At 41.3% G+C, this 25,228-nt stretch overlaps 1 protein-coding gene across 2 annotated transcripts in view; it reads right to left on the bottom strand.

Annotated features, from left to right (window-relative positions):
- Window positions 1–16,619, bottom strand: part of LOC103718193 (cyclic nucleotide-gated ion channel 2-like) — a 35,314-nt gene extending 18,695 nt beyond the window's left edge. For both annotated transcript variants that reach the window (XM_039134055.1, XM_039134054.1), the window contains exons 1-3: window positions 16,409–16,619; window positions 15,673–16,324; window positions 13,032–13,247 (exon numbers count right to left, since the gene is read on the bottom strand). In XM_039134055.1, coding sequence (XP_038989983.1) covers window positions 13,032–13,247; window positions 15,673–16,324; window positions 16,409–16,557 — 1,017 coding nt within the window. In that variant the 5' untranslated portion in view covers window positions 16,558–16,619. The remainder of the gene's footprint in view (window positions 1–13,031; window positions 13,248–15,672; window positions 16,325–16,408) is intronic.
- Between the last annotated feature and the right edge of the window lie 8,609 nt (window positions 16,620–25,228).

The following is a 25,228-nucleotide window of genomic DNA, read 5'->3' on the forward strand; positions in this document are numbered from 1 at the left end:
CGGCGATCTGAATGCTGGGGTGATTTGATCCCCAGTGATCTAAGATCAATGTGTTTGGTAGGCCATAGTGTGGAGTGATTGATCATAACCCTATTTGATTTTGATGAGCTCAAAGCATCTGAGTATATCTCTTGTTTACTAATGAATTCAATTGAGTGTTTCAGTGAAAATCTTGTCTAAAGTGTTTCTAGACTTGGTTCATAATATTTTGGATAAGTTAAGAAGTCAGTTTGAACCAAAGTCTGAGACTCGAGTCGACTCCAGAGTATTACGAGTCGACTCCAAGCGTATCAGAATCACTGGCACGGGCTCGAGTCGACTCCGGATCATTACGAGTCGACTCCGACTGAGAACAGACAGACGAGCAGAAAGCATCAACTCAAAACCTGTCAGCGAGTCGACTCCTGAAATGCGCGAGTCGACTCCGATGTTTACCGAGTCGACTCCGGAGTAGTATGAGTCGACTCCAAGGAGTTACAGACAGAAAAGTCAGAGAGCGAATTTCGACCCTGAGATTCGAGTCGACTCCTGTGGAACGCGAGTCGACTCCGATGGTTGGTAGGTCGACTCCAAAGAAAGAGAGAGTCGACTCTCAGTGGTTCACAAGGCAAAAGTCAGAAAGCAGTTTTCGGACTCTGAGATTCGAGTCGACTCCCGCAATGCGCGAGTCGACTCCGAGACAGCGCGACCCCAAAAAGACAGAAGACCAAATTATTGTCTCTGAGAGCCGAGTCGACTCCCAGACAGCTCGAGTCGACCCCAAGGCAGCGCTACACCAAAAAGGCAGAAGGCCATGTTTCGGAAACTGAGAGCCGAGTCGACTCCAGAACAGTCCGAGTCGACTCCAAGACTGGACGAGCCAAAAGACAGAAGATCGGGAGTTCGGGCTCTGAGCGCCGAGTCGACTCCCAGGATTGTCGAGTCGACTCGAGTGGGCCAAGTTGAAAATTAGCTCCGTGGACTTCATGGGATGAGCCGACTCCGAAAATGCCAAGTCAGCTCCAGAAGTTGGCGAGTCGACTCCGGGTCAAGTCGAGTCGACTCCCAGTCGAAGAGGCCACTTTAATTCAAATCCGGAACAGTTGCCGAGTCGACTCCAGAAAAGCATGAGTCGACTCCCGCTACAGCCAAGTCGACTCCTGATCGCGCGAGTCGACTCCGACCCCCAACGGACATATTGTCAGGTTGTGCAGAGTGTGCAGAACGGACAGAAAAAGGTGTCTAACGGCTAGTTTCCGTGGGGGATGGCTTAAATAGCCACAGAGGACTGTAGCAAGGCAGGGAGGCACCATTCCATTCAAAGAAATCAAGCATTCATTCTCTGCATACTTGTCTTCAACGAAAAGAAGGAAGAGCGCCATTAACTCCATCCAACTTCCTCTTCCCAGCATCTTAAAGAAGCCTCCTCCTGCATTCAAGTCGACCAGACATTCCAGAGGAGACTCAAAGTTCAAGAAGCCCTACTCTACTCCAACTCAAAAGTGTTTGAGGGCTCTTAACTTCTCTCTAGTTTATATTGTAGCAAATCTGCTTTTTAAGAAGCTCAGTTTTTCTGTTTGTTTCTTATTCTTTCCATATTGTCTTTGCTTGGTTCAATCGGGGGATTGAATCAAGGGTGTAGAGGTTGGTTGGTGAGCCGAGTGTAAAACCAACGTGTAAGGGTTCGATTGTGATCCCGGAAAAACAATCGGGGTGGTTCTAGTCGGTGAGCCAGGGAAAACCGACCGAGTTCGTTGTGAGCTCGTAAAACAACAAGTTTGGTTGTGAGCTTGTAAAACAACCGGCTGTAATCCAAGGGGTTATAGTGAATTCCCAAGTGAGACTTGGGGAGTGGACGTAGGAGCAAGGGTTAGCTCCGAACCACTATAAAAGCCTTGTGTTTGTGATTGTTTGTCTCTTTCTTTTACTCTCATTTCATTCACAGCACATAGCAATTAATTAATCATCTTGGTAACGCATTAATTAGTCATCCACAACGTTTTAATTGCAAAATTATTTTAAAACCCAATTCACCCCCCCTCTTGGGTTGTCTATCTGGGCAACAAGTGGTATCAGAGCCTAAACTCTTCTACCCTAAGAGTAAAAGATCGAAATGACAACTCCATTTGGATCTTCCCACATTGAGGGTCAGTCCACCCAAAGACCCCCATTCTTTAATGGATCCGACTACTCATATTGGAAGGCTAGGATGAGAATATTCATCCAAGCCCAAGACTATGAGATGTGGACCATTGTAGTAAATGGACCATACATCCCATCCATTTATGTAGAGGGTGTCATGGTACCCAAACTCGAAAAGGATTGGGATGACCATGACATGAGAAAGGCACAACTCAATTCCAAAGCAATGAATGTGCTTTACTGTGCATTAGATAGGAATGAATTCAATAGAGTCTCTACTTGCAATTCTGCAAAAGAGATTTGGGACAGACTTGAAGTGACCCATGAGGGCACGAATCAAGTCAAAGAATCCAAAATAAATATATTAGTTCATAAGTATGAACTATTTAAGATGGATTCTAATGAGACAATTACTAGCATGTTCACTAGGTTTACTGACATTGTTAATGGCCTAAAAAGCCTTGGCAAAAACTATACTAACAGTGATCTTGTCAGAAAAATTCTTCGCTGTCTACCAAGGTCATGGAAAGCCAAGGTGACGGCAATCCAAGAAGCTAAGGACTTGAACAAGCTTCCACTTGAAGAGCTCCTTGGATCCCTAATGACTCACGAGCTAACAATGAAGCAGCACAGCGAAGAAGAGTCCTCCCATAAGAAAAAGGTAATAGCTCTTAAATCTACATCAACTAACAAAGACTTGTCTTGCAGTAGCAGCAGTGAAGAAGAGGATCATGAGGGAGATGATGATGAGGCTCTTCTCGTGCGCAAGTTCAGAAAATTCATCAACCACAAGAAGTCCTATCATCAAAGGAGAGGCCCCTCAAATTCCTATCGAAAGGATAAAGGTAAGGAAAGGAAAAATGAGGGGATTGGATGTTATGAGTGCAAAAAGCCGGGGCACATAAGAGCTGAGTGTCCTCTACTAAAGAAGGGGGGCAAGTACAAGAAGAAGAAAGCCCTTGTCACCACCTTATCGGACTCCGACGCATCATCGTCATCATCGGATGAAGAACAAGAAGAAAAGGCCAATTTCTGCTTCATGGCCAATGAAAATGAGGTAACATCCGAAACACATCTTAATTTTACTTTTGATGAACTGTATGATGCATTTAATGAACTAATGATTGAATATAAGGCTATAAACATTAAGAATAAAGAGCTAAAACTAGCTAATCAATCTTACCTACATAAATGCGATAAATTAGTTAAGGATAAGGACTATATCACCAAAGAAAATCTAGAACTTAAGACAAGTAACCAACTCTTAACTCAGAAGACTAATACCTTGAGCAAAGATAATGAAAAACTAACTAAGGAAATTTCAGAACTTAAAAATAATAAACCAATCTTAAACGAGAATCTCATAAAAGACTTAAACATTCTAAAAACCGAAAAACAAACTCTAACTAAAGAACTTGAAAAATACAAATCTTTGGTTGAAAAATTTACATATAGTTCTGAAAAATTGAATATGATACTTAACAGTCAACGAGCGGTATTCAATAGAGCGGGTTTAGGGTATAAACCTAAAAATAAGCAAAAACTTCTTAGTAACTTCTTTGTTAAAGCAGGAGAAAGTAAAACTAAGAAAATAACCTGTTTTTGTTGTGGAACTGTAGGACATAAAGCAAATGTGTGCAATTATAGAAAAGGAAAAACAAAAAGAAAAGTTAAAAGGGTATGGGTTCCAAAAGGAACCAACATAACTAACCATGAAGGACCCAAGAAAACTTGGGTACCTAAGATTACATGATTTGCTTGTGTAGGAGTGTCTTGCAGCCAAGGTCAACAAAAATTGCTAGTACTTGGATAGTGGCTGCTCAAGACACATGACGGGTGACAAGGATCAATTCTTCACCCTTGAAGCTAAGAAGGGAGGTGCTGTGACTTTTGGAGACAACAACCAAGGTCACATCATTGGTATAGGTAAAGTACAAATTATCCCTTCTACTTTTATAAATAATGTTCGATATGTTGATGGTCTTAAGCATAATTTATTAAGCATTAGTCAATTATGTGATAGAGGCTATAATGTTATGTTTAAACCATCACTATGCATCATAACAAACCCAAATGACAATAGTTTAGTTTTTAAAGGAATAAGACGTGAAAATGTGTATGTTGTAGACCTTGAGGATCTTGCCAAACACAACCCATGTTTAGTTGTTAATGAAACTAAGGATAATGATGCTAGTTGGTTATGGCACCGTAAGTTAGGTCATGCAAGCATGGACACAATATCTAAACTAGTTAAAAGAGATTCTGTGATAGGTTTGCCAAAATTAAAATTTGAAAAGAATAAAATATGTGAAGCATGTCAATTTGGCAAACAATCAAGGAACTCCTTTAAATCTATAAATTGTGTCTCTACCTCTAGACCTCTAGAACTACTACACATGGACCTCTTCGGACCAACTAGAACCACAAGTCTAGGAGAAAATAAATATGGTCTAGTTATCGTAGATGATTACTCTAGATTCACTTGGATTATGTTCTTAGCACATAAAGATCAAGCTTTTTCAGTCTTTAAAAAGTTTCATAAGGAAGTAACAAATGCTAGAGATTCTTCAGTCATAGCCATTAGAAGTGACCATGGAACCGAATTTGAAAATCAGTTATTCGATGAGTTTTGTAGTAAAAAGGGGATAACTCATAATTTTTCTGCACCTAGGACACCACAACAAAATGGAGTTGTGGAGAGAAAAAATAGAACTCTAGAGGAAATGGCTAGAACTATGTTATGTGAAAGTAACCTCCCTAAGTACTTTTGGGGAGAAGCCATTAATACTTCTTGTCATATATTAAATAGAGTTCTATTAAGACCCATTATAAAGAAAACACCTTATGAACTTTGGAAAAACAGAAAACCAAAGGTAAACTATTTTCATATCTTTGGATGTAGGTGTTTTGTTCATAATAATGGGAAAGATAATCTAGGAAAATTTGACTCTAAATCTGATGAGGGCATATTCTTAGGGTACTCTACAACTAGTAAAGCCTATAGAGTCTTTAATAAAAGAACCCTAGTCATAGAAGAATCTATACATGTTGTTTTTGATGACTCGAGTGATATCTCCTCTAGTAAGAGAGTTAATTTTGATGATGATACGGAAATTCTTGAAGAAAAGATTGATGGGATGACATTACAAGATAACAATCAAAAATTAATTGAAGATGCATCATCAAGCCAAGAGACTATAGTAGATCATGGGCTAACTAAAGCTTGAAGGTATGCTCACGGGCATCCTAAGGAAATTAATTCTAGATGATCCGTCTCAACCTATTAGGACTAGAGCATCCCTTAGGAACTTGAATAATCATCTAGCCTTTATTTCACATTTTGAGCCCAAACACATAGAAGAAGCTGAAAAAGATGTAAATTGGATAAATGCAATGCAAGAAGAATTAAATCAATTTACTAGAAACAAGGTATGGAATCTAGTTGAAAGACCTTCTGAATATCCAATTATAGGTACCAAATGGATTTATAAAAATAAACTTAATGAAAATGGAATCGTAATAAGGAATAAGGCTAGATTAGTAGCAAAGGGCTATAATCAAGAAGAAGGTATAGATTTTGATGAAACCTTTGCTCCTGTAGCTAGACTTGAGGCTATTAGATTATTATTAGCATATGCATGCTCTAAGGACTTCAAACTATTTCAAATGGACGTAAAAAGTGCATTTTTAAATGGGTATATTAATGAGGAGGTATATGTAGAACAACCTTCTGGTTTTGAAAATCATCAATACCCTAATCATGTATATAAATTGAACAAAGCACTTTATGGTTTGAAACAAGCACCTAGAGCATGGTATGAGAGGCTTAGCAAATTTCTATTAGAACATGAGTTCTCTAGGGGTAATGTAGATACAACACTATTTCTGAAAAAGCAAAACAAAGATATGTTATTAGTGCAGATTTACGTTGATGATATTATTTTCGGTGCTACTAACAATCGCCTCTGCGAAGAATTTGCTGATTTGATGCAGAGTGAATTTGAGATGAGCATGATGGGAGAGCTGAACTACTTCCTCGGGCTTCAAATCAAACAGTCTGAAGGAGGCATCTTCATCAATCAAGCCAAATATATCAAGGAGATGCTTAAAAAGTTTGATATGGAGGGGAACAAGTCAATCAACACCCCCATGAGCTCATCATGCAAATTAGACCAAGATGAATCAGGTAAATCTGTAGATCAGAAACTATATAGAGGTATGATAGGATCTTTATTGTATCTTACTGCAAGTAGACCTGATATCATGTTTAGTGTTTGCATGTGTGCTAGATATCAGTCTAATCCTAAGGAATCACATCTAATTGCAGTTAAGAGAATCTTTAAATACCTAATAGGAACTAAGAATATAGGTTTATGGTATTCTAAAGAATCTAGCCTAAACTTAATAGGATACACAGATTCAGACTTTGCTGGATATAAACTTGATAGAAAAAGCACCAGCGGGTCATGTCAATTCCTAGGAGAAAACTTAATCTCATGGTTTAGCAAGAAACAAAATTCGGTTGCATTATCTACTGCTGAAGCTGAATATGTTGCAGCCGGGAGTTGTTGTGCTCAAATCTTGTGGATCAAACAACAATTGGAAGATTATGGCATTAAACAAGATAAAATACCCATTAATTGTGATAATACAAGTGCCATTAATCTAACTAAAAATTCAATTCAGCATTCAAGAACTAAACATATTGAGATAAGACATCACTTCATAAGAGATCATGTACTGAATGGTGATGTGACACTACAATTTGTTTGCACGGATGATCAATTAGCTGACATTTTTACAAAACCCTTAAGTGAAGAGAGATTTAGTGTGCTTAGGAGGGGTTTAGGAGTGATTGATCCATCCTAGTGATGTTTTTCACTAGTTCATTGATTTTGATGATTAGATTGTGGTTAATTTAGAGTTTCTTTATAATGATCATCAAATCAGATCATAACTTAGTGATTTTCCCTCATTCGGCACGAACATAGCATGATTTTTAGGTGCGTGCCAGAGTTCGAGACGACTCGAGTAAGTTTCAGAGTCGGCTCGTAAAGGGGAGTCGACTCGCACATTTACGGGAGTCGACTCGAAAACAATGGCAGCAGAGGGGGAGTCGACTCGCATACAGTCGGGAGTCGACTCGAGGTAAACAGGCGCATAAGGAGAGTCGACTCGCGCATATTTTGGAGTCGACTCGAGGTCGAGTCGACTCGCGACTCAGTGGAGTCGACTCGCAGTCGGGATCCGACTTTTTAACCCTAACTCCATCGTTTAGAAAACACATCTTTTCACCGCCGCCACTGTTCAAAACCCTAGAGCCGACTCCTAGATCGTCTCCGGCCGTCCCTAAGCTTTTTCCCGTCGACCTTTCACCGTCCATTAGCGTTTTACTCCATTCTAGGTCGACCATGCCTCGTAAAACCGTTGTCCCAAGCCGGAAGAGGCCCCAACCCGCAACCGGCACCGAGCGACGTTCCAAGGCTCGGAACGATCCCGCGAGGCCACAACCTCCGGCTCGTTCCCCGCCGAGGGCGGTTCCCTCGAGGCCGTGCGCCGGGAAGGCGGTCTCCACCGGGAGATACGTCGATTTCGACTATCTCTCCCGGGAGGGCTTTACGATAGGAGAGAGACTTAGGGCCCAGGGCTTAGAGTATTTCCTCACCTTAGATCTCCCCACATACCCTGGACTAGTTAGGGAGTTCTACGGTACCGTCCACAGGGGCGATGGGGGTATAGAGGGCACGGTAGCCGGTGTCCCATTATTCATTTCGGAGGATATCATTGCTCAGGTCCTCCATCTTCCCCAAGTTGGGGTGGCACCCGCATACCCTGAGAATAGGACTGAGGCCCTTACGGCCATTCTAGGGCATCCACACCAGTCCCCCTTGGATGAGGTATCCGCTAGCTCACTTCCAGTTGAGGTGCGGATCCTCCTGAGCATCCTGTCTAGGTCCCTCTTCCCGAAGACTGGGCGCTTCGACTTTGTTTCTGAGAGGGACCTCGCCCTTATGTTCTATATTCTCCAGGACACCCCAGTCAACTTTCCAAAACTTATTTATAGATATCTATGTGAGCCACTAGATAGACCTAGGCTCACCCTCCCCTACGGCATGATGTTCACCCTTTTGTTTAGGGAGGCCGAGATTCCCATTCCTGAGGGGGAACCCTCTCGCGCATTGCGATGGACAGATCGCATGCGTCCGGGGACCCTACACAGGATGGGGTTTCGGAAGATAGAGGGGACCTGGGTTAGGAAGTCTTCCACCTCCACACATACCACCAGACATTCCCCTAGTCCTGAGCCAGACTCAGATTATCCTGACTTTCCCTCCACTTCTGCTCCTACCACCTCAGCCGGACCCTCCTCCTCAGCTCCTCAGCCCATGGAGGTCCGGATCGCTCCTGAGCAGCTCCGGGAGTTGCGCCAGGAGATAGTTAGAGACCTGCGGGATGATCTACTTCGGGAGCTCCGGGGTTCAGTGCCTGCTCCCTCTCCTGCACCATCTTCAGCGTTGGTCCCTTCCTTGACAGCCGTGACTGACATGACGGCCCATGTACGGGAAGAGATCTACAACGTGAGGAGCTTGATCCAGGCCTAGTTCTCCAGTATGAGTGAGGTCACGAGCACCACTCGGAAGATGCGCGATGACATAGGACATGACATGCGCACCACTACTCAGGGGGCAGAGCGCTTGGCGAATGTACTGATCGCCAAGCTGGACACACTGCAGGAGACCCTGACTGAGCTCTCCACTACACATAGCAGGGCCACCTCATCCATTATCTCTCAGCTCGGACATGTTACAGATGCGGTCACTCTCCTCATGGAGCAGAACAGATTGAGAGGAGGAGCCACATCCTCGAGAGGAGGAGCCACATCCTCGAGGAGACCTTAGCTGCTTTTTACTTTATTTTGACATGTATTCCTTTTTGCTTTACTTATTGTATTCTCAAATGTATTTATATACAAATCAATACAATGAGTAGACGTATTCTCTTCAATTGTGTGCAATTTGATCTCTAATTGATTGTTTGTTCTGCTTACCTCCTTTTTGATACGATGACAAAAAGGGGGAGAAATATTTAGTAGATATGTAAATGGAATCAACATAAAAGAAATCAAAATGAGAATCAAAAATTAAAACATAATTTGTTCTTAGTGGATTTGGTACCTCGAGGCTCATTATCTCTCTGTTGGGGCTCCTAATGGAGTAATCTCCAGAATCTATTCAAGGGATATTCGGAGATTAGTTGAATCCTACTCAAGAACAAATTGACTGATTTTCCCTCCAAAAAAAAACCAAAAATTTCAGTTCAAAAACTTCAATGCATTAAAAGGAAATCCAGAGAATCAAAACAAAGTTGAATGCACATGTTGAGGGGGAGAATCTGAATTTTTAAGAAAGCTAAATCATTAAATATATATAAGCCAAACAATTGATTGCATGATATGAAGGCTTATATAATTCCAAATGAAAGGGGGAGCTTTAATTCCAAAATTTATTGTTTCACACCTTTCAAGCTTGGATAAATTAAATAACCAGACACTTGAATTCATTTATGGATTTTATTTCCTTGTTTATTGAGCAATTCACTTTACATATATTCAATGTTTTGTCATCATCAAAAAGGGGGAGATTGTGGAGTGATTGATCATAACCCTATTTGATTTTGATGAGCTCAAAGCATCTGAGTATATCTCTTGTTTACTAATGAATTCAATTGAGTGTTTCAGTGAAAATCTTGTCTAAAGTGTTTCTAGACTTGGTTCATAATATTTTGGATAAGTTAAGAAGTCAGTTTGAACCAAAGTCTGAGACTCGAGTCGACTCCAGAGTATTACGAGTCGACTCCAAGCGTATCAGAATCACTGGCACGGGCTCGAGTCGACTCCGGATCATTACGAGTCGACTCCGACTGAGAACAGACAGACGAGCAGAAAGCATCAACTCAAAACCTGTCAGCGAGTCGACTTCTGAAATGCGCGAGTCGACTCCGATGTTTACCGAGTCGACTCCGGAGTAGTATGAGTCGACTCCAAGGAGTTACAGACAGAAAAGTCAGAGAGCGAATTTCGACCCTGAGATTCGAGTCGACTCCTGTGGAACGCGAGTCGACTCCGATGGTTGGTAGGTCGACTCCAAAGAAAGGGAGAGTCGACTCTCAGTGGTTCACAAGGCAAAAGTCAGAAAGCAGTTTTCGGACTCTGAGATTTGAGTCGACTCCCGCAATGCGCGAGTCGACTCCGAGACAGCGCGACCCCAAAAAGACAGAAGACCAAATTATTGTCTCTGAGAGCCGAGTCGACTCCCAGACAGCTCGAGTCGATCCCAAGGCAGCGCTACACCAAAAAGGCAGAAGGCCATGTTTCGAAAACTGAGAGCCGAGTCGACTCCAGAACAGTCCGAGTCGACTCCAAGACTGGACGAGCCAAAAGACAGAAGATCGGGAGTTCGGGCTCTGAGCGCCGAGTCGACTCCCAGGATTGTCGAGTCGACTCGAGTGGGCCAAGTTGAAAATTAGCTCCGTGGACTTCATGGGATGAGCCGACTCCGAAAATGCCAAGTCAGCTCCAGAAGTTGGCGAGTCGACTCCGGGTCAAGTCGAGTCGACTCCCAGTCGAAGAGGCCACTTTAATTCAAATCCGAAACAGTTGCCGAGTCGACTCCAGAAAAGCATGAGTCGACTCCCGCTACAGCCGAGTCGACTCCTGATCGCACGAGTCGACTCCGACCCCCAACGGACATATTGTCAGGTTGTGCAGAGTGTGCAGAATGGGCAGAAAAAGGTGTCTAACGGCTAGTTTCCGTGGGGGATGGCTTAAATAGCCACAGAGGACTGTAGCAAGGCAGGGAGGCACCATTCCATTCAAAGAAATCAAGCATTCATTCTCTGCATACTTGTCTTCAACGAAAAGAAGGAAGAGCGCCATTAACTCCATCCAACTTCCTCTTCCCAGCATCTTAAAGAAGCCTCCTCCTGCATTCAAGTCGACCAGACATTCCAGAGGAGACTCAAAGTTCAAGAAGCCCTACTCTACTCCAACTCAAAAGTGTTTGAGGGCTCTTAACTTCTCTCTAGTTTATATTGTAGCAAATCTGCTTTTTAAGAAGCTCAGTTTTTCTGTTTGTTTCTTATTCTTTCCATATTGTCTTTGCTTAGTTCAATCGGGGGATTGAATCAAGGGTGTAGAGGTTGGTTGGTGAGCCGAGTGTAAAACCAACGTGTAAGGGTTCGATTGTGATCCCGGAAAAACAATCGGGGTGGTTCTAGTCGGTGAGCCAGGGAAAACCGACCGAGTTCGTTGTGAGCTCGTAAAACAACAAGTTTGGTTGTGAGCTTGTAAAACAACCGGCTGTAATCCAAGAGGTTATAGTGAATTTCCAAGTGAGACTTGGGGAGTGGACGTAGGAGCAAGGGTTAGCTCCGAACCACTATAAAAGCCTTGTGTTTGTGATTGTTTGTCTCTTTCTTTTACTCTCATTTCATTCACAGCACATAGCAATTAATTAATCATCTTGGTAACGCATTAATTAGTCATCCACAACGTTTTAATTGCAAAATTATTTTAAAACCCAATTCACCCCCCCTCTTGGGTTGTCTATCTGGGCAACACATAGTCTAGTGATTAAAAATCTCCGGATATCAAGGAGTAACTTGTTTGGTATGGTACGGGGATCCAAGATCACTAACCACATAATACCACAAATACCCCTGATATATCTTATATGGATTTTTTATGTGTTTTTAATTCTCATGAATCAAAAATATAATTCAATATGCTAATTCCTATAATAGCTCCATAATTTTGTCATATATTCTACTTTTAGTAGCCCATAGTATATATTTATTAATCATATAAAATATATTATAATAAAATATTAATATATTTATAAATATATTAATTATTAATATTCTATAAAAATATATTTATTACTCCTATAAATTATTAATCTTATAAAAATATGTTATTTTTCATTATAGAATTAATATTTTTAGTTATACTTATAATAGATTTTTTAATACTAATAATTATTTTGATTAAAAAATAAGGTAAATAGGAGTAATATATTAAATATTTTCATTATATAAATATAAAATATAATAATATATTTCTACTATAATTTAAAATTATCCTTCAATAATAATAGGATAATAATATGATTAGTAATATATTATAATATTATATATATATATCATTAATATAATATATAATATCAACATAATGTAATCTATATATATATCATTAATATAATATATAATATCAACATAATATTTTATATATATATATATATAACATTGACATAATATATTGATGGCATATTGATATATCAATTTTTCTGCTAAATTGAGGGGTATTTTTGTTTTTAACTTTCAACCCAGGATCATTGCCCTGGGGTGATCTTGGATTTCCGACCTCAACGATGGGTATCCCATCACCGAGTTGGAGGGTGATTTGAAGAGTGAAGGTGATTTAAGATCACCGCTACGTAGGATCACCGTGGTGCAACCAAACGCAGTGATCTTATCACTTCCACCCACATCATCCTTGATCCTGGAACGATCACCCCATACCAAACGCCCCCTATGTTCTTTTATGGACTTCTGTACCTTTTGAAGTCCCAGCATCATTGACTCGAAAATGAAGGAAAAAAAAAAGACAAAAAAAAAAACAACTTGTTGTCAGCCTTGGCTAGAATTAGGTTTAATATCTTTAGCGAGGATCCAAGATCTAAACCAAAAAAAACTAGCCAATAATTATAGTCTAAGGTCTTTAGCATTGTTTAAGTATCTGGACTAAAGCAATCCAAATCATGCTTATTCTTTTACTCAAAAAATAATTAAAAACGAAGTCCAAAGGACACTTTCTCAAGTCTAAATTAAGGTGGCGAATTGCACATACTTACATGAGATGCGATGAAATAAGCAATAAGGTTGAGCCCAAATCCCCACCAAATGGTTCCAAATATGTAGCCGGTGACCTTCTGCATACTCTTCATCATACATATGCTGTGATAAACCTTGGGGAAGAACTGGAACAAGAAAATTAATAGCAGGACGGTTGTTATAAGCTTGAGCTCTTCCTCTCTAATCAATTTTGGCAGCACCAACCACAAGATTATCTGCATAAATTTACCCAAAAAAAAATAAAAAGTCAATTTTTACGTGTGAAATGCTGGAGATAGATCAATGGAGGCCAACAAGCTACAAACCCGACCAACTCACTTCCTTGGTCAAGCTTAGCAAATCAATAATAGATTGCATGAATTGGGTCACAATCTAATAATAGGCGACATGCAGAGATTGCGTGTACATAAAGATAACTTTATGTAAGCATCGTTAGTTGATAATTACATAAATGCCATGGTTATCAGAAAGCTCTAGAATCACCCCCTCCTTGCAGCTTGAAAGGTTATTTTGTTATAAAAGCAAAGATATTCAGAGGAAAAAAACAATTAATTTATTGTGATGTATATTAATTACTGCGACGTAGCTTTGTAAGCCTGATGGACGTATGAGAATCCCACAGGACGCTGTGGTTTATGGGATCAGAAACTTGGGCCCTTGGTAGCAACTCATCAACATTAAAATTTTTAGTTGGACGAGATCCACTGCTGAGCTGATGGATTAATCCACCACAGAGTTGATGTACCAATCCAACCACGAACAAATACGAATAAATGCTCGTATAGTGTCTGCTTCTTTCTATTTCTTTTTTGTCTGTCTTTGCTCGTATTAGTTCATAGTTTAATTTATCCACAGAGTTGTAGGATTTAATCGAATTAATAATTTCTAATTGACAAATATGGTTAAGAAGTGAACTACGACTCTGTGGCTCAGCTGGTGACAGCAGATTAACAATATTGCTTATACTGCATGCATCAACATGGTCGTGTATTCAGTTAATAATAGTTGCTAATTTTTATAATAATATATCAAGATGTATGCTTGATGTTGTTGTACGGATGGTTACATAGTGTATGCAGTGTAGGTAGTAATTTTCCATTCCCGGCGGCATCGCACGTAACTCCTCTTACGTCCCGCCGTCCTGATTCTCCCGGACCCATCAACGGATCCGCTGTCGGGGATGAACAGCTAACTAGCAGCACTTTTATGGTGATGTGTCGAGTGTGAAGCGAGTGCGGACGCGGAAGAAAGGCTGTTTGTTGTTCTGACAGGAACAGCTGAGCCGCCCCCACACACACCGTAGGCATGTTTTCCTCGAGGGGCCCAAAGAACACGTGCGAGGTGTGCAACAGGTGGCTGTCATCTTGAATCAGGCAAAATTTTGCACCTGACCCGTTACCAAAATTGAAACTATATTTATTCTATTTTGTAGCCTTCCGAATCCAATTATTTGTGGAAGTACATGACAATATAGATTTTTCCTCCTTTTTTTATGTTTCATGGAGATATAATTTAGTTTACTGAAAATGTGAAATATTAGGGTGAGCAAGATTTACTTGCAGTTAAATTTATACACCAATAATTTGAACATTGTAGACTGAGCTAGCAGCATCTTTGTTGTCTCCTTTACATCAATGATTGCTTGGTTGTATAATTTGTATGAATTTATATGAGACAAGGGCTCCCAATGGATATTATTTGATTTAAAGTTGTCGCGAAGTATATACCGTGAATGCAATCCAAATCCAATGATTAACTAAACTTGCGTGGTAAAATAAAGAGAGAACATATGTATCAAAAAAAAAAACTCCCAAAATGCAATTATGATGCATGCCTTCTTAAGTTTTGTCTAGATGATTGATGATTATCAAATTTGGATTAGATATCAAAGAATTATATTTGACAACTACTTTTATCTAATAAATCTTCATTGCGAATGAGAGATGTAATCTTTGAGCATAACTCAAATGTATCACACCTGAAAAATACTTACTTTAAAAGAGTAATGCCAGGGGTCTCATCTAATTATACAAAATTTTCATTCTATCACCAGGCATAAGGAGACTACCACCAACCATGAGTAGTGTTGAATCATGACTTGCCACACCAAACATCACACGAGCCCAATGTTTTGCATGACCAACCATCAGGACCACCAAAGATATTTCATCAATAAAAACTACATATTTAAATTTATTATTAAAAAAAAATCAAAGAGGATTGTTTTGACATGCAAGATATATATTTTGGCCGTAAACCTATCTAACACAAACACAACCAACCAACATCACCACATCCCTTGCCATGTTTAACCATTAATCCAATGTTAACTTCGAGATCCAACTACCAAATAGCATTTAACAGTAATGCATTGGGAAACTTAAGTATAGCCACCAATCATATACTCCTTAATTACCTCCTTAACATTGGTGTAACCATGCAACAATCCCACTAAAACCCCCATTACTTATATCTTAAGACTCTTAGTTTCTAAATTTAACATTTATCATTACCTCACTTAATCTCAATCTCAGATAATGATCAATCGTAATTTTTTTTTTTGTTAAGAAGAAGAAGAAGAAGATTAGTCCTAAATATAGTAATACTAATCTAGAGAGAGAGAGAGAGAGAGAGGGGCACCTGGGGTAAGGGAAGGATGACGAAGAGGTCGAACCAGAAGCCCTTGGAGGAGCGGAGGTAATGGGAGGCGATGGCCCGCGGATCCCACACCAACTTCCCGCACCCCACCACCAGCGACTCCCGCGACACGTACGCCAGCCTCAGTTGCACCCACACGTGCAGCACGTGCACCGCGTCCGCGCACGTCCGCACCGCCGCCGCCGCCACCCCGAGCCGCCCATGCATTCCCACCACGCACCCTCCCCCCTCCGACGCCGCCGCGGCCGCCGCCGTCGGCCTCGCGCCGAGCGAGACGGTGTAGAAGAACAGCGGGTCCACCGCCAGCGCCACCGCCCGGGCCAGCAGCAGCCCGCGGTTCCACCGCTGCACGCCGCCGCTCCGCGGGTCCAGCACCGCCCCGAACACCAACGCCGGCCGCCTCCCGGTCCGCCGCTCGCCGGCACCCGATGCGGAGGCCCGGGCGGTGTTCTGGATGGGCATCAGGGAGGAGCCGGCGCCGGCCTCCCACTCGAGGGCGTGGGCGCCGTCGCAGCTCGTCGAATGGAACGCCGGCGCGCCCGCCTGCGTGCACGCGTAGCAATCCCCCGCCGCCCGTTCGTCGTCGGCGTCACCGCCGAGGCGGAACTTCCATCGTCGGAGGAGCCGGGTCCACCTAAAAATACATAAAAAGAAACACATTATCGTCGAATAGGATGGGACCATCGATATTTGGTTGGGATTGGATTTGATGGCTTACCAGCAACCGGAATGGGCGGAGGGGTGGTGGCGACGGCGAGGGGAGGTGATCTCGGTGAGAGAATTGCCGGATCCGGTTACAGTATTAGGGCTGGGGGACCGCATTTGGATGTGATCGCTGTGGAGAGAGAGATCGGAGGAGGAGCTCATCGTCAGTTATCTATTAGAAGAAAGGAACCAAACCTCTTTCTCTCTCTGAGCTCTCTGAGGCTGTGAGCTCTCTCTCTCTCTCTCTCTCTCGCTTTAGCATTGGGGATTTGGGAGCCAGAGTGGCTATGTGAGTGCCACGTCATGGAACACGTGGAGGATGGGTGACATTTGCGAAAATGACAATACTACGGACCACAACACTCTTCACGCGCCCCCTCCCCCCTCTCTCTCTCTCTCTCTCTCTCTCTCTCTTAAAATGTAAAATATATTACATAGTCTCCAAATTCCAAAGCAATTGTACGGTGATAATAGACACCTCCATTTGATCTTGAATTGTTTAAATAGAAAAAATTAACATGACGAGTGACTAGTGGACTGGTCCTCTGATCCACCTAATAATTAGATGTAAATAAAACTGTAAAAAAAAGCTGAGAAATTCTCTGTTACCATGGAAAGACATAGAAGTTGGAATCAAACCGAATATGATATTTTTTTTTATTTTAATTTATATTCATTATTGATTCTCTAAATATAAGATTTGTAATACACTAAACACATACCTCTATTATTTAGGTTAGCTTTCATGGTTGGCTCATTAGTTTCAGAATTATTTTTTTTCCTAAATCAAGAACTGGTTTGAAAATCTTTTGAAGAAAAAAAAAAAGGATGGTGGAAGATGTGGTACTGCAATTTAATTTTGTTTATCTAATGATGTTTTTTTATTTTATTTTTTGAGCAATAATGACTATGTGCATGTTGTGGTACCAATCATGCTGTCCTTGTGAAGTTTCCTGTCCAATCGTGTTGGTGTCACAAACTAAGAATATGATCCATTTCAAGGGTGCATGGAAGTTTGTGAGGCTACACCTAGAATATAGGATCATCCCTGTTTGAAACTCTGAAATGATTGTTTCTAAGCAAATTGGAATCCGTGCTCAAGATTACATCCAAGTTTCTCGCGATTCCATCTATCTATGCAAGATCCCGACTACCGGTTGAATAAATATTTCATCAAAATAAACTGCATGTGGAGGATGGATGGCTCTTGTCATGCCCCAAACTTACCATGCAGGTCAAGCTTGTGGAGAATATCAAAGCCCAATGATCTAAACTAAGCTACAGAAAATATAAATTTTGATTAACAAAAATTTTCATTAATGGCTAATAATAGAGAGCTGTTCAATTTTAGTTTGGTATTAGGTACACAATCTATTATTTCCTTTTTCTCTCTCTCGCACTAGAGATCCCAAAATGTATCCAAAAAGCTAAGCTCTGAAAAGAGAGATACAATAAAAATATAAGGTAGCAGCTCAAAAAGAATCCTCCAGGGAAACATACTAGCATGAATAAAATAATAGCTTTCAGTAAATAAAAAATTACTAAGATAATATCAAAATACTATTACTATAAAATTTATAAGCCAACAATTTGGTAACTAAATATTTATTTCACAAATCTACTACATGTTTCACATATAATTCAACTCAACTACTTGTAACATAAGTTGCATTGCAGCTTGAGTTGCTCGAGTAATTAAATTTTATGATTTTAATTTTTATGTTTTGATTCTTAAATGATAACTTGGTTTGAAGTTTAATTATATAGTAGCTTATGTAAATATAATAATTTATAGGTTGGCAAAGGTACAGATAACTATTCAATAATATAAATAGGATCACTACTTGCACATTATTTTCCAATCATAAGCTAGTTTTGAACCTAAAAGAGACAGCTAATGAACACATAATAATTAGTAGGTTGATAAATACACACATAATATTTCCTCTAACATAGATGTGACTAGCCATACTTTTCTGTGCAAGTTGCTCTAGTAACCAGTACTGATCCTAGGGGTAGACTACGTCATCCTAAAAGGAGACTCGGCCGAATGTCGGACGACAGGACAATGGCCACTCCCTGCTCAGAGATATCCAGAGCTTGGTAGTTAGTTGTAGCTCATTTCAGGTTGCTTATGTGTTTTGGGAGACAAATACGGCGGCCTTTGCTGCTCATTGCTCCGAAGATATTTTATGGACAGAGACTATTCTTGCTCTTCTATTTTTATGTACTCTTATTTTTATTACACAGTGCTGGTCCATATGCGTTGCTTTCTATGTTGTGGATGGACCGTGCCAGTTGTGGGTGAGAATAGCAGGCAAGCGGTCCTTCCACTGCTTTCCATCCCTATGTTGTTTGCACTATCCTTCATCAAATTTGCACCACTTGTCTTCCACACACAAATGAAAGACCATCCTTTTTTTTGGCTGGTGATCTTTCTTCAACCTTTCTGAGAGCAGGCGTGAATCATGGACCCTGCACTTGTGTGGCTGGAGAGGTCCTTTTCCATGTCGGTGGCTAATTGGAGGCATCCATATATGCAACTAGTGCAAAATGTGGTGTGCAAAGTTTTGGGGCTAAATCTTATTGTATTAAATAATGTTCTGTAGTTGTAAGGTATCTTTCATTTTTGTAGTAAGGAAGTGAAGCAAACATTTCGATCTGATGGTCTTGATGTAGGTTACTGAAAAATACTTCATGGAAAATTTTGTGATTGCAACAGAAGACTCACCCACCGATGATCGTCGCATGATTCCGTGCGATCTTGCCATTGAATCTTTTATTAGTTTGTAAACCAAGATTAGCAAGTAACAATCCTTCGGCATCTTGTGCCTAAGCTCCAAGTTTTCCTATAGTTTTCACATTGTGTGTACCATGGTGGCAATTGATTTTATCAAGCTCACATTACATCTAGGAAATCCAAAGTAGAATGACATGGATGGTAGAACGCATCGTAAGATTATCGACGCTTTTTATAGCAATCTAAAACAACATAGAGAATGCGAATGAACGAGTATTAGGAGTTATTCATGTCAAACTTTGCTACATCCATTACTACTTTAGAATATACATGATTGCCGGAAGCAAAATTGCTGTAATTGCTCTCTATGATAAGCAGATCAGTCCAATATTTGACTATGTTCTTCCTTTCTCCTAATAAATTTGGCCCTCCTCTTCCATTAATATAATAAACAAGCATTTGGTAGTTCTTGAACCAAAAATGGACTATATATAACAAAACTCCTCTTGATGGCATTGATACATGAACAAGGAGTTGCACCAACATGATTTTAGCCAAGGATTACACAGTGATCTCCCCCACCATTCTGTCCTGTCTTAAGATTAGCATGCCTAGAGGTACCTCCAACAGCCCTTTGAGAGTTACATCTATTCAACATGCAACATGGGAAAGATGTATCACAATGCCCTTTGGGTCTGCCAAGTGACTTTCTGCCTCACCTTGTCTCTCAATTTGTGCCCCTTGTTTCCTATATTTGTAAAGAGGTAGATGTCTAGAAACGAGAGAAGAATAATCAAGAGAGTGCCAAAATGTACAGCCCTGACATAAGTGATAAGGAAGATTTTAATAATTTCATACATACTTTTTTTACTCTTGTGCAGATTGATAAATGTTTTAGTTGAGTTAAAGATGGCTCCAAGATCAGGCCTCTAGTGAAATGATTTGAGAGCTTTCACTATTTAGGATGATATAGAGAGATCACCAAATTAGATGTGGACTATTTTGACCTCACCCAGTTTCGGCAGTAAAAATAGTTTACTTTCGAGATGTCCTTGTTGGTATCCAATGTTCTAAAAGATATGATGGTTGTAATATATTCCCACATCTTTATTCAAACTCAATAAGTTTAGAGGTGTTTGTATTCGGTACCAAGGATGAACATTAGCAACGAGGCTATCCCATGGCTCTGTCATACGAAGTTTTGGCTAGACGTGCATGTCATGTAGGGCTCGTTTGGTTCGCGGGAAAGAAGGAGGGAAAGTGTGGTCAACGGGAAAGTAATGAGATGCTCTTGTTTGGTTGGAGTTTTCAAAGGAGAGAGAAGGAAAAGTTGTATTTCATGGAATGTGATTCCCATTTCATGGAAGTTTTCCCATGAGAAACATGGGAAAGTTACTTTCCATGAGGCGGGAATCACTTCATTTTTACTTTTTCCCAAAAAGTCCTTCAGTATAAAGAAGCATTAAAGAGGCATTAAAACCTAATTTTTATTAAGGCATAATAGAATTATATATAATTTCCTAGGAAGTGGATGGCCAACCAACATAAGCACTTGGAATTTGTCACTTTCCCATGGTCAACCAACATGCCAAAATACTTTCCTAGCATCCTCTTCCTAGGAATTTGTTTCCCAGGATCATATTCTAGGAAGGAAAATGCTTTCCGCGAACCAAACGAGCCCGTAGGTTTTCGTGCTCTTTACCAAGTTACACCCAAAGAGAGCTGCAGGTTAGCTCAAGATATACAGCAAGGACCAAGGCTACTATATTACCTATAGGCTTTTTTTTTTTGGAGCACTATTGATGTAGCAGTTTTGTGCGTATTTACCTACAATTATGATGTTGATTTGACGTGTATCGTTGGCAAGCCAAGCTGGCCTCAGCTGTAGCTGATTTGCATGTTTCTAAGTCCAAAATATGGCCACAAACTTATTGTAATGGATAATTGAGGACCAACTGGTTCAATGTACATTTGAGAGAAAAATATTGACATGTTCAATGCTGTCTTTTTTCAGTGAACTCACTTTTATGTTGGAATAAAAGTTTTCATGACACAATGGTCCGCAAGTTGCATAAATGAAGGTTGCACCCATGCTAACAAGTGAAATAAACGGTTGGACCATATCCGCCAGCTTAGTAATGGACCAATCCAACCACAAGGTGATGCATCTGTATTGTGCCCTTTCCCTTCTATACCTTTTTTGTCCATGCGCGTGCGCGCTGCTTTGTAGTTGGACTGATCTATTATTGAGCTGGTGGACCTGGTCAAACCAATTATTTCTTTGCTAGCGTGGTCTGAGATATCATGGATCTTGCTTAGTTTTATTGCATCAAGTTTGTGGTAAAATACAATTTGGAAATGATTCTTAGATTAGCATGATAGTCTTTCATTTGCTTAATAAAATTGATTTGGCTTTGCCTTGTCACGCCTCCGACTCTGCGAGGCACGTGAGGCACCTAGTGCCCACGTGGGGGCCACATGAGGGGGGAACACGGGGCTCTCCTGCCAGATATTGTCCGGTTCTGGGGCTTCACGCAAGTGTCCTTCACCCCTCCCCGGTTTTGTTTTCCATCCAAAACGCGTCTGCAGGATTAGGAGACACCCGCCTCATATGCCCAGGCTCTAGAACGAGTCTTTCCGATGTGGGACTATTGGGCTTCACACCCTTCCCACCATCGGACAAGAGCCGTCCTCGGCTCTGATACCAAATGTCACGCCCCCGCCTCTGCGAGGCACGTGAGGCACCTAGTGCCCACGTGGGGGCCACATGAGGGGGGAACACGGGGCTCCCCTGCCAGATATTATCCGGTTCTGGGGCTTCACGCAAGCGTTCTTCACCCCTCTCCGGTTTTGTTTTCCACCCAAAACGCGTCTGCAGGATTTGGAGACACCCGCCTCATATGTCCAGGCTTTGGAACGAGTCTTTCCGATGTGGGACTATTGGGCCTCACACCCTTCCCACCATCAGACAAGAGCCGTCCTCGGCTCTGATACCAAATGTCACGTCCCCGCCTCTGCGAGGCACGTGAGGCACCTAGTGCCCACGTGGGGGCCACATGAGGGGGGAACACGGGGCTCCCCTGCCAGATATTGTCCGGTTCTGGGGCTTCACGCAAGCGTCCTTCACCCCTCCCCGGTTTTGTTTTCCATCCAAAACGCGTCTGCAGGATTAGGAGACACCCGCCTCATATGCCCAGGCTCTAGAACGAGTCTTTCCGATGTGGGACTATTGGGCTTCACACCCTTTCCACCATCGAACAAGAGCCGTCCTCGGCTCTGATACCAAATGTCACGCCCCCGCCTCTGCGAGGCACGTGAGGCACCTAGTGCCCACGTGGGGGCCACATAAGGGGGGAACACGGGGCTCCCCTGCCAGATATTATCCGGTTCTGGGGCTTCATGCAAGCGTCCTTCACCCCTCCCCGGTTTTGTTTTCCATCCAAAACGCGTCTGCAGGATTTGGAGACACCCGCCTCATATGCCCAGGCTCTGGAACGAGTCTTTCCGATGTGGGACTATTGGGCCTCACACCCTTCCCACCATCAGACAAGAGCCGTCCTCGGCTCTGATACCAAATGTCACGTCCCCGCCTCTGCGAGGTACGTGAGGCACCTAGTGCCCACGTGGGGGCCACATGAGGGGGGAACACGGGGCTCCCCTGCCAGATATTGTCCGGTTCTGGGGCTTCACGCAAGCGTCCTTCACCCCTCCCCGGTTTTGTTTTCCATCCAAAACGCGTCTGCAGGATTAGGAGACACCCGCCTCATATGCCCAGGCTCTAGAACGAGTCTTTCCGATGTGGGACTATTGGGCTTCACACCCTTCCCACCATCGGACAAGAGCCGTCCTCGGCTCTGATACCAAATGTCACGCCCCCGCCTCCGCGAGGCACCCAGTGCCCACGTGGGGGCCACATGAGGGGGAACACGGGGCTCCTCTGCTAGATATTGTCCGGTTCTGGGGCTTCACGCAAGCGTCCTTTACCCCTCCCCGGTTTTGTTTTCCACTCAAAACGCGTCTGCAGAATTTGGAGACACCCGCCTCATATGCCCAGGCTTTGGAACGAGTCTTTCCGATGTGGGACTATTGGGCCTCACATGCCTAAACTTGATCCGATCGGAGAAAAAGAAGATTTTCTTTAACCCACTCAACTTGAATCTCTTAAAAAATAACTAGAAGAAGATAGAAGAATTGCAAAAATAGAGCTTAAGTCCCCTTTCTTTCATTGATGATTAAAAAATCGAGGTATATAGCCTCTATTTATAATAGTAAGATCCGTCCTTATATAATTTGGGTTAGATATCTCTTCTTAATCTTAATAAGATTCTTTTCCTAAACTAGACATTATTAGTAGAAATCTTCTAGAAAAAGCTAAAATTCTTAAGAAGGTAGATCTCGACTTCTACATCTATTCTACTTTCTATCGCTTTACATAATTCTTCTCGGATAAAAAGCTATGCCTCGTTAAAGTCTTATCCAAAAAAAAAATTGGTTTGATTCATGTCATAGATCTTGAAAATATGCTCGATTTAACAAAAAAATCATTCTAATCAAACATTGTACAACCAAGTTATGGCCTCCGGAAGTTAGGTCTGTGACTCAGCTTTTTGATATGGCGGATCTCGCTCCTGACCCTATCCAGCCCTGCTTGTTGTGGCCAAAGTGGTTCATATTGATTTGGTGGATCAAAACTTCGACTCGAAAGAATTGGTAATACTTGTGATAAAATAATTGTAGGACTGAGCTAGTCTTCTGGGTAGAAAACCATAAAAAACCTAACCCAAGCTAAACATGACATAATTTTAAGATTTAGGTCCATACAGACCAACGTCGATGATGCCATTTCATAACATTGTAGCTGTTTTAATTAGCTGAATTTAATATGGGAATTGATATAACAGCTAATAATAATAACCTCCATGGACGCATGAACATTTATTTGAAAAATCATGCCTCTATATAGGTTATGTGCACCAAAATTGCCGGAGAAGGCAGTTGCATGAGATGATGACTCCTCTATTACTTCAAAGGATTTAGCATTTGATAGGAACCACATTGCAAAAAAATAACAGATCAATGATTTAAATCTTCTCGTTTATAAAAATATCAGCTCACGAGCCCTATTGTTCTCCAATAGGTTAAAATTGTCTTCAAAGACGAAGGACATGTACCATGCTCACCTGTGGCATAGGAATTTTTGTCTCTGGAGTCTGGCACATATAGGTGCAAAAGAGAGAGAGCAAGTAATATCAATGAAGAAGAGTAACGAGTTACTGAAGTCATGTGATCCTCAAATACATGTATAAATTAGAAAGAATATATAATGAGCCATTCATTGCACCTTGGTTATAAAGCCATAATATATCAGAAGAATTTTAAGATATTCAAGGTACTCTTTTGGAAAGGGAGGTGTATCCAAGCGGCAAGAACTAAATGTGAATCATAAGGAGTCCCTCTTCATGGCATTGGATACCCTTTTACTAATTATTGCACGCGACGACGCATAAGAAATTTGGCCTCCTTTGGGTTTAGGCTAGGTGTGGAGCATTTTTAGTGTTAAGTATATTTATCATTGCATTACTGTAAGTACAGAGACAGAGTTCGAACTCAGGACCTCTACTCTGATACCATGTTAAAATAACAACTTGTCCCAAAAACTTAAGTTGATAGGATGAAATAGATATATTTATATATTTTATATTTTCTTGCAATGTTGACCTTTGTTCTTGCTTGGGTTCTTTCTGTTAGTTATATCTACTTCATTTATTTCTCACTAGTTCACCATTGCATATTTGCAATTATAGGTAAGTTTGATGTCTCTCTACCTATTTCTATTGTTTTGGATGGATCTAACTAATTTTTTTTGAATACAAGAGATGTCTAATTTCTTAAAAGGCTGTAAACTCCGGTGGTTTGTTACTAGAGACATCCATCGGCCTATTCAAAAACAAGATCAGAATGAAGAAGAATTTTATAATTGGCTTGAGGACTGGGATAGTAAAAATCACTAGATCATTACATGGTTCAGGAATACTTCAGTTCCTTGTATTCATCTTCAATTTGATCGATTTCGAATAGCTAAGGAGGTTTGGG

The sequence above is a fragment of the Phoenix dactylifera genome, chromosome 15, assembly GCF_009389715.1.
Source record: "Phoenix dactylifera cultivar Barhee BC4 chromosome 15, palm_55x_up_171113_PBpolish2nd_filt_p, whole genome shotgun sequence".
NCBI lineage: Eukaryota > Viridiplantae > Streptophyta > Magnoliopsida > Arecales > Arecaceae > Phoenix > Phoenix dactylifera.